General features: G+C 33.2%; 1 protein-coding gene and 1 long non-coding RNA gene across 4 annotated transcripts in view; one reads left to right on the forward strand and one right to left on the reverse strand.

Annotated features, from left to right (window-relative positions):
* Positions 1-8,845, reverse strand: part of LOC111192521 (uncharacterized) — a 35,364-nt gene extending 26,519 nt beyond the window's left edge. For all 3 annotated transcript variants that reach the window (XR_007424750.1, XR_007424748.1, XR_007424751.1), the window contains exons 1-2: positions 8,725-8,845; positions 7,583-7,627 (exon numbers count right to left, since the gene is read on the reverse strand). This is a non-coding gene — a long non-coding RNA (uncharacterized LOC111192521). The remainder of the gene's footprint in view (positions 1-7,582; positions 7,628-8,724) is intronic.
* On the forward strand, positions 419-10,435 carry LOC125782177 (uncharacterized). The gene is made up of 5 exons (XM_049465379.1): positions 419-3,204; positions 3,850-4,188; positions 4,693-4,749; positions 6,322-6,441; positions 9,973-10,435. Exons 1-5 carry the CDS (start codon positions 3,162-3,164, stop codon positions 10,122-10,124), a joined length of 711 nt encoding a protein of 236 aa, XP_049321336.1. The 5' UTR covers positions 419-3,161; the 3' UTR covers positions 10,125-10,435.
* Positions 10,436-10,799: the final 364 nt, after the last annotated feature.

The raw sequence follows: 10,799 nt of genomic DNA on the forward strand, positions 1-10,799 counted from the left end.
CAGACAATGTATTGTCAAGACTGTCTGAATATGACATGAGCATCAGTTTATTTATTAATATCAACAATGCATGCAAGTCTGTACTGCCAACATGTAAGGCACATAACAAATGACACTTTTTGGTTTTATTATTTATGTACACCCCCCTGCACATAAATGAATAGTGTTTTATTCATTACACAGGGTACCACCTACTAATTAAATAATAAAGGCTGTAGTATAATTGTAATACTAGTAAGCTTGACCTCTATTATTAATTGTAAGCAAATGTATTTTTATTTAGGACATACTAATAATTTAACCAAATTTTAGTTTTTTTTTTTTTTAAACTAAAAGTTGAGCAGTTAATTTACTTAGCTAAAGAAATAAAAAAACTTGTCTTCCAGCTGCTGGTGTGATCATCTGGAATGCTATCGTATATGAAAGTAAGTAACCCTGAGAAGTTTGAGTGTCTACCGACACTGATCTAAAATACTACACCTAAGATAGGCAACTGAAAGTAGGTCATGAGGCTTAACTGCTCAAACACTCAAATAACCCCTCAAAAAGAACTGTAACTAACATCACATCAGACAGTGTGGGCGTGTGTTATTTTACACTAGAACAAATTTCAATCAAACTGTATCAAAATTATATATAATTTTTTCCTTCCTGGATCTCCAACCCAGCATTTTCTGCCAATATCAGCCTGAACCTGAATCCCATCGATAGGGACATGCCATCTCTAAAGATACCAGCTAAAAGATTAAATGGAAAACTCCACAAGAAGCAAGTTCCTTCCACAGTTATGTCACGTATGTAAAGATTTCCAGTCACTGGTAAAACATTCAACAGCGCATCAGTGATGTTTCCATTCATGTCAGGAAGCGGTAGTGTTTGTCTGGGTTAAGACCCAGCTGAGCAACGAAAGGAAGCAGTGATACTACTTACAACACAAATCAAACATGAGGTACGATTATTTTTAATAAATAGAGTTTAATTAGCATTACGATACAGGTACAACGATGTTGGATCAGGCCTATTGCTGCAGGTGTTAAGCCACAGGCCTGTCTGATGGTGTTCGCTGGGCTCTATTGGGTGCACTTTTGTTGTTGTGTTCTTAGTTTAATGAGGAGTTCCTATGATCATACAAGTGAACTGAATTACATGTGTGTTTCTCGGTTTCACGTTTAGGAGAGCGCTGTGTAGTTTAGATTCTCGTTTGGCCTTCATGTGGTTGACCTGTTTTATACTCTGCCTGGCAACCTTGCTGCCTGTTGAGTCAAACTGACTCTATTGTTGACATTATCTTTCTTTGAGATAGTTTTAGTTTTTAGTGTGCGACACTCCAGCAGACGGGCCAATCAGCTGTTCTCCAATCTCTTCCTATTCAATTTCTAGCCTGTGTTTTCTCTTCCCATTTTAACACTCAGATCCAGTTTTACACTGGTCTTTCTCATGATTAAGGATGTTTAGGTCTGTTTCACATCTCTACCACAGAAAGAGAACTCACTCAATTGCGGTACCCACATCCAGCTAGTCAATGAATCATTCTTTTAAATCGGTTCACTGACTCAGTTCCAAATGTACGTGTCAAAATTCGCTTGAACACCAATGTTGTTGTTAACGTGGCATTTTCACTGTTTTAACAGTTAACCTGGCTAAAAAAAGTTAGGAATAAAAAAATGTACAATGCTACAACATATTATTCTTTGTAAATCAAATCACTAGTCCAAATTAATAAATCTATTTTTCAGAGAATCAATGTTTGCGTCATTTAATATTTATCGAATAATACTCGTACATAATTAATAACAGTGTGTTATGTACCAAATGATAAGTATATAGCCAGTCATAAAACATAACACATACACTATATGAACAAAGTATTGGAACACCTGCTAATTTTTAATTCCTTCCAAATTTAAGGGTATTAAAAATAGGAGTTTATACAGTTTTTGCTGGAGTAACTGTATCTACTGTCCAGGGAAAGTGTTCTACCAGATGACATTTCCTACCATGAATCAAAGCCCAAACTATCCCCTAAAATGTTAGGTATGAGTTGATCGCATTGTAACCTAGTATTGTACATCATTATATGTATAGTGACTTATAACAACTTTTGTTGAATTACATTAAAGTCATTAATTACAATTACATTAAAATACATTAAATGTCGATGAATAATGTAATGCGCTCATTTACATATACCTGCCATCCTCACATCAATGGGTCAATCAGTCTTTTCCAAAGTCTTACTCTGGATAAGAAACTGTTGTCAATAAAAAAAGACCAAGTATAATATGTTTTGTTCTCATTTGTTTAAGTGGGTTCTCTTTATCTACTTTTAGGACCTGAAAATTTGATAACGCGTTCTTATGCCATACATTGTAATTCAATATATGGTAAAATACTGTTAAAATAAATGACAGTATACGCACTGTAAAATAAGAGTAAAATGCTGGTATCTCTGCTGCTAGTATTTTACTGTTCGGCTACAGTGTTTAAAATATCTCTCTACAGTGACTAGACGAACTTGGTGTCCAACATTTTTAGATACAGTGCAAGTATTTAAAATAGCCAATTAAATAGACCCTGTTATATGTCCCTTTTTTAGCAAACAAGACTAACATAAAATACTTAAATGCCAGTAACTTATATGTTTTAATTTCACTGGTTCGTTTACTTTATTAATTTGAGGTTAATTTAAAGTGGAAAAACAGTTAAACAATCATATAATTTATCTTAAAAGTACAAAACAAATTAGTGTTGAGTAAGTAGTAAACTCTGATCAAACACTGAGTTACCCTGAATCAATGAATCTTTAATTCAGACATCTGATTCACTGACTAAATCAGCTCAGTTGAATTGATTCAAACTTTGTGGTGATCTCTGAAAGCTGTGCGGGGCTTATTGTTCAGTCACCTCCCCCCGATAGTCTTTTTCCCCCTCAGCTTCTCGAGTACAACCACACAGGAACCTGCCTAGCTAACTGACTGCTCAGACAAAAAGCCCACAAACCAGTTGGCAGCACGTTATTAACCTTTCACATAGTATTGTTAGGAGATTTTTGATATTATTGTGTTAGTTTACTTTCATTTCTGAAGATGTGTCTTCTCTGAGGAACACCTGCACTACCTGTGGTTTGATAACTCTGGAAAAAGCTTCTCTCAGACAGAGGAATGGATTGGTTGTGCAACAGGACCTTTCTGCTGGTGTTTACAGGTCAGATATCTACTCAACATAGCTATGCGAAATTAATGCAATTTAGGCTAAAACAGCCACCCAATAACACACCAACCATTTTTTTTAACATTCTAACTATTTGAAGCCATTTCTCACAGACTGAAAGTTTTATATTTGCACATTAGATAAAACAATACAAAATAAAATTTTGCTGTATTGTTTTTTGCTGTGAAAACTGTGTTTGTTTATGATAAATGTAACATGTTTTTGATATAACGCCAGAATATACATGTATTATACATACGTGCAATACAATCCCAAAATATCTGAAAAAATGGCTATATTGTATAATCCCAAATAATCAAAACAAACAATGGCTGTGTAAAAATGAATACTTCTTAAATGAATGCAACATGTTTAAGTGCATTTACTAAATTTGTTTTTTTTTTCATCTATAACGTCTCTTCTCAGAGTACAGAATTATATTGGTAACTGCTGATTGACCCCACATGTAAATTTCTCCTAAAAAATGATTAAGAATTATATATTCTTATCTATTTTATCATAAAGAACATCTACTCTGTTGTTTTCTTTCTTTTGATATCTCACCCACTTGTAACATAAAATTAAGATTTTATCTTGTTTTGTCAAGTTAATTTTTATTTATTATTCTCTTTTCCACAGTGGGATCAGTAATAAGGAGCACAATACAGGACTCGGAAATTAAACCTGTGGTCCCGGCAACAGTTGAAGTGTGTTCAGGGTCTAACGCTACCATCAACTGTACTTTCACAACAGATTCTGAAGGCCTCAAAATAAGATGGCATTTTAATTCCTTGTCTAGTCAACCTAAGACAGAAGAAAACAACGAGCATTATGAGATTAAAAATGGAAAGACGTGGTCGGCGCTGACTATTAAAGAAGTCACTTTTAATGACAGTGGATTGTATTATTGCGTGGTTATACAGGATATCCCTATGTTAAAAGAATACTACAGCAATGGCTCTCAATTAAATGTAATTGGTAAGTAATATTTTAATAAGGGTAAAATTTCAGTAGTGGTGGTTATTTTTCCCTGAAAAGTTAAGAAAATATACAGTTAAAAACTGTTTAAATAAATATCAAAATATTAAATTGCTATTCTTAAAGTATAACAAAACATGCAGTTTCTTTATTTTTTGTTAGAAAGGTAAAATGACATGCGTAGCCAATACAGTGGGGCACCATATTCACACAGTATTATCTGTTTGTAATTATGTATTTCTGCATTTCACTATAAACATAATATAATTTTAATAAGCACCAGTATTGCCTCCTTGAATATATTTAAAACTTTCAATATATATATGAATTTATATCTTGTAAACAGATCAAAGAAAATTTAAAAACATTTAAAGCTAATCCTCTACAAGCTAATATCTCTAGAATTTGCGATGCGATGATCTCCTCATTCATATTTTTATCTGTAATTTGCAGAATTTTTAAATGATACTAATCTGGACTTCTTTCATCTTCTTCTTTTATCAGATTCACACACAACCAGTTCTCCAGAGCTCAATGCTACAGAAACAGCCACGGTTTGTGGTAAATGTTCTTTAATAGTTTACATAATTTTTAGAACGTTTGTCTGTTTATATGTTTGTTTTAACACCTTGAAAGTGATGCTTGTTAATTATTGCCAAATTTAGCCAACTGTTGCCCTGTAAGTGGTTAAAAAGACTCCCACAATATTTATATTAGGATAACTGTGTTTAGAAGTTAAAGTGACAAAAATAAAATGCGTTGGCAATTGTTTGTAGATACTTGTCTGTTTGGAGCCAGGTGGTGCGAGGTGGGGCGATTGGGGTGGGGTGGGGCGAGTGGGGTGGGGTGGGGTGGGGTGGGGTGGGGTGGGGCGAGTGGGGTGGGGCGGGCTGGGGTGGCGATCACTAACGCTCACAGCAATGCTCTAAAATATAATGGAAACTCTTCTCTGGACATTAGAGACACTTACTCTCACATAACAATGTTAACATTTTTTTTAAATACATTTGACGTCAGAAGGAGCTATAAATGTGCAGGCATTCCAACACTTTTGTCCATATAGTTTAAATCCATTGATAATGGTTAGCCTGCATTCTTTGCTATAATGTCATGTAGGTAGTCTTTGTTCACTGTTTGTCAGATAGATGAACAAAGATGAATTATTCACCACATCATGTGATATTTGTCAGCCAACCGCTCTTTGAAAGAATAACAGTGATTTCATATTTCTTCTATCTGTAAATCATCTGCCACCCACGAAGACACATGATAAAGGCCAAACTCTTAACAAATGATTTTGTGGCCTGCAACAACTTTTTCACAAGGTTTTAATGAATCTACTTTGTTCAAAGCCTGGCACTCTGAACTGAAATACTAAAATTTCAACTTCAATAACAACATTTTAAATAAATTCAGATTCCTACAGGTTTACATACACTGTAAAATATCCTGCTTCCAAACGTAGGAGCAAAAAAGGAACAAAAAGCCTTAAAACCGTCGAGTCAGTAAGAAAACATTTGGGGAAATGTGGTACAAAGTGGGTTTTTTTGCGCAAGAAAAAACACAGTGCATGATTTAATGTTACAGTTACAGTTAATGACTGAATGTTGTGTTTAATTTTGGAAGGTTTTTCTTAAGAAATTAAAAAATATTTCTAAAACTTTATCTTTTTATCTACTATCAGGGATTACATCTGAGCAGATTTCAGGTCAAATTTAGGCAAAAGTACAAACTTTCTAGCCTCAACGTAGATTCTAGAGTAACTGTTACTGCAGAGCAGCGACAAAAAATAAATAAATAGAAAATACATGTTTTCGATACAATCACTACTTTCAATGTGTTGTGCATAATTAAATATTACTACTATTACTGCTAATAATAGCTGTAACAATGAAGCAATACTAAACTTTTAGTCTTAAACTGGCAAAAAGGGAGCTAAATCACTACAGGTTGTGTATGACAAAGAGCTGGATATATAAATACAGGTGAAAGTCAATATAAACAAAGATAAGATAAGTCAATATAAACAAAGAATCAAAATTAAGATTAGGTGGGGATTTCCACCTATTTTTTTTTTTACTAAAATATATTGTTAAAATAGCAGTATTGTTTTTCTTTTTATTTCTCTGACAGCAACAACGACTAGCAGTCCACCATCTTCAGACTGGTTGGTGTGGATGGGCTCAACACTGGGAGGTGTTGCACTGGTGATAGTCATAATCATCATATGGCTCGTAATCCGCCAAAGAAAAGGTATTTAAAAACAAATCATTCTGTACTTTCTGACTGCACACACAGTAGCAAAATAGGGTACACAAACTGTGCAAATAGTATACAGTCTGTTACAGTTAACCCCGTCAAGTAGTACCGCACCACTGTCAGTTGAACTTCTCATAAATGCTAAGTGGTATTTTTTTAAGTATAATAATTCAAAAGGTTTTGTTTAAAAGTTGCTGAAATACATTTCGAATAATTTAGGAAATCCATATTGTGTTAGGCTGTGCCTCACTATGTGAATTTTGAAGTCTACCAGGTGTTTTATTGTAAGTAAACCACAGCAAGCCAAAGTTATTTCCTGTCGTATTCAACTGTAAACATATGCAAATAGAGATTAGGTTAAAATACACTCAAGTATTCTTTTAGTAACAGCATTAGGCTGAAGCAGATACAGTATGATCACTGAAGATAGTTGCACATAAAAAAAGTCCTGCACCCCCAGAGCAAGGCTTTCGTTCAAGGTCAGGCGAGCTCTTTCCTGGGTCGTGGTGGAGCGCTGAATGAGCGTGTAGGTTGCGTGTGGTTACGAAGTCTCAAACATAGATGGAGATGTTAATTTCAGATTAAAGAGTGTGTCTAAGCCTGTGTGTGGTTAAAGTGCTGGTGTGCAGCGTGTGAAAGCACAGCAAGATGTTTGTCCTCTTTTCTCATACCTTATCTCGCAATGTGCAGAACTGACCATTTGATCAAAATGAAAGATTATACAAGCAAATCTTTATTATTTTTTTTTTTTGCCTGGTTACAGTCAGGTTTAATATGAATTGGGTTGTAGGCTTTATATGTATTAGATTGTGTTAGTGTTCTATACTCATTTTTGGGTTATATTACTTGCACACAGGTCTGGCCCAAATAATTTAATAATAATTCCAATAATTATTTGTTGTATTGGATTACCCTGCTTAGTATTCATGAAGTAGTAGGCAGTAGTAAGCAATAACAAAATATGCACAACTTAATACATGTACTGTACTGCATATAGTATTCATGCAATTTGTCTTTCTTTATGCTAAATCTTAGAAACTTACATTAAGTTTAAAAGATTTAGATGCAGTTAAGGGCATATATTAAAAATATAAAAATCACAGCTGATTTAGTTGAATGTGTCAATCATCATTACCTTGCCTTGGGGTGCGTCACACTGCTTTGCTTGCAGCCACTGGACCTAAAAACAAAAAAAAATAAAAGTCACAAATCAATAAATTATTCATTAATAACTGGATTAATGAAATCTTCACAACTTTACATAAGGAAATATTACTTACATTATAAAGTGAAAACTATCATTATTTTTAAAACATTTGGGGTCCTTTTATGGAATATATAAAAAGTATGAATATAAAGGGGTGGGGGAGTGGGGTGGAAGAGCTGTCATTACTAGTGATCCTCTGCAGTATTTTTATTTTATTCTAAAATATTTTGCTTTCTTTGGATACTAAACTTCCTAATTCTGTGTGAATTATACATTTGAGCTTGTGTTTTTTAACCATACACTACAGTGAAATAATTTGGGCTAACCCATAACAAAATAGAGAAACCTTTGTTCTTTGTTTGTGTTTTATTTTGAGGTTTTTCTCTGTTTTTTCCCCTCATACACGTTGAATTTTAATTAAGTGCTGCTCTAAGATATTTCATAAATATCTGATTTGCAAGAAAGGAACAAGTTGAATGCTGGACAATAATTTAGGTGCCCTTGATGTTTCTTTTGATATGGGAACATGCTTATTTCGGTATACTATTAAAAGGCTTTTTTTCTTGTTTGAAAACCCAATAAATATAATTTTGGGGGAAAAAAAACTATAAATTAATTAATTAATCAGTATTTCAACTTCATTTTTGATGTATAAAGTTTAAGTATGTACGTTGGTTATAAAATGCTAACATACGGTTTTACAACCCTATTCACAGCCCTGTTTTTTTTTTTTACCAAGTTTACTTTTATTTTATGGGCTTTTAAAAAAGAAAAACATATAAGGTCGGTTTATGGAACCAAAGGTATCACAGACACCACTTAACACAGCAAGTTATTTTGTTATGTTAAGTTACTCTGCTAAGTACTTAGGTTCTTTGTATTTCTTTTAATTACACATCATACTTCAGCTGTACTGAGTCAGGTTAGCTAAGCTATGTTAGCTAAGCTAGGCACGGTTGCTAATTAACCAAACACACGACATATTGGCAAGCTTCCAACAACAGAGTCAAACGCTTATTACGCTTACAAGCATCTAAATATAAATATACACACACAGAAACACAATTTACCCCATTTATGTGTCAGACGGGTGGTTTAACTGTCCATTAGCCGCATTTCCAACATGTTTTGGGGACGAGTCTAACTGCTGAGCCGCATGGTTGAATGTGTTTGGCGTTCAGGGTTGCCAGGTCCAACAAAAATATCAAGCCCAAAGTCAGTCTAAAACCCGCTCTTCAGAAGCTTACAAATAAAAACATATATTCGTCTGTCACACATTTGAAGCAAATGACAAAATAACTGTAAGTGTACGACGTATTTAGTTTATAAGGGATTTATTATCAGCAATGCTATTTATCCTTGTCATTATTAATATTGATACATTCATGTTTTATAAGTTTTATATCCTAGTGAAGAACATTTATTAGTAACATAATTAGAAGACAAATAACTGTCGTTATGTTCTCCTGGCTCTTTTAGTTGTAACATTAAACAATCTTGGAAGATTTTAGTGTCGATTTCTACATGTTGATTAAAAACCAGGGTTATCCCACCGAATTATGAACTCTTAAAACTTTATGAATATGAATGTGTTTTCTTTGCATTATTTGAGGTCTGAAAGCTCTGTAACATTTTTTTTATTTCAGCCATTTTTTTATTTTCTGCAAGTAAATGCTCTAAAAAGCAATTATTTTTATTTGGAATTTGGGAGATATGTTGTTACAATTGTTTATAGAATTAAATAACAATGTTCATTTTACCCAAACATGTACCTATAAATAGCAAAATCAAAGAAACTGGTCTCTTCATTGTTTTTCAGAGCTGTATATAAAAACACAAAATAATTACTGGTATATTTAGTGTAATTTACCTGAAATTTACCTGAAACATCTCCCTTATTAGTTTAACATGGGACTCAACATTTAATTGCCAAATAAAGGACAATTACAGATTCTGTCTAGAATAGCAACCATTGAGAGTAGTTTACTCAATGTATATAGCATTTAGAGGTGGGTTTGGAATTTGCCTGTTTTGTAGTTTTGTTTTGTAGATAACATATTTTATTATGTTGGCTCATTTTTAAACTACGATAAAATAAATACAGTTTTCTAGAGCACATGAAAGAGTGGTTTGTAGAATGAGTATTTGGGTACTCTGAAATTGGGGTATTTAGAAATACCAATGAATATTTACAGTGTGTTAAAGATATATGTTGATCCGGTTTTGCTCATTTTAACATTTTATAATGGGTTGTTTTGCACTTAATTTTCAGGGCACTGTACTAACATGTATTAAACTGTGTGTGTGTGTTTTTCCAGAAAACCCTATTTATGAGAACACAAGTGCATATGTGCAGAAAGATCGCTCCCCACGTCCAGGAAAGGCAGTGGAAAAAAGCAAAACATGTCACCAAGCAGATACTCGAAGGTCACATAAATATACATCTGGACCCAGAAGTAGAATGGTGTAAAAAGAATAGAAATGGAGAAAAAAACCCTGTTTGGACTGTTGTTAAAATCTACTGCCCAACATTACAATGCTTTTGTTTCTGTGCATCTTTCCTCTACTAGGTTCTGTCAAAATAAATATGTAAGAAATAACTTATAACAAAATATGCACAAGTTAATACATGTACTGTATTATGTAAGTAAAATTAAACAAATACTTTAATTAATCAGTACATTCATTCAGTAATGCATTACTATGGGTTTGTTAAATATGTAAATGAGTAGCTAAATGTGATGAATTAAACAATGTTCTTAATTCATTAATAATGTATGTAAAAATATTAAAACAAATAATTCAATCATTAAATCTGTATGGAATGCTTTCTTGGTAAATTGAATTGTGGTCAATTCAAAGGTTTTTGGGCCTGTTAAGAAATATGCTTAATATTTTTGGGAATATCACTAATATGTAATTGACTTAACAATAGTTGATATGACTATAGATGACAAAAAAGTCTAATAATAAAAACATACAAGGTATGTATCAGTAGGTGTACTTTCATTATAAGAACTTGAAGTGTTCAAAATGTCTTTCGTAAAAAAACAAATATACAGTATTTCAAAATATTGCAGCATTTTCTGTTGTGCCTCAGTTTCATTCAACTCTGTAAAACAGCGAGATCAACCTTTTCCTACAG

This window comes from Astyanax mexicanus, chromosome 16, assembly GCF_023375975.1.
Source record: "Astyanax mexicanus isolate ESR-SI-001 chromosome 16, AstMex3_surface, whole genome shotgun sequence".
NCBI lineage: Eukaryota > Metazoa > Chordata > Actinopteri > Characiformes > Acestrorhamphidae > Astyanax > Astyanax mexicanus.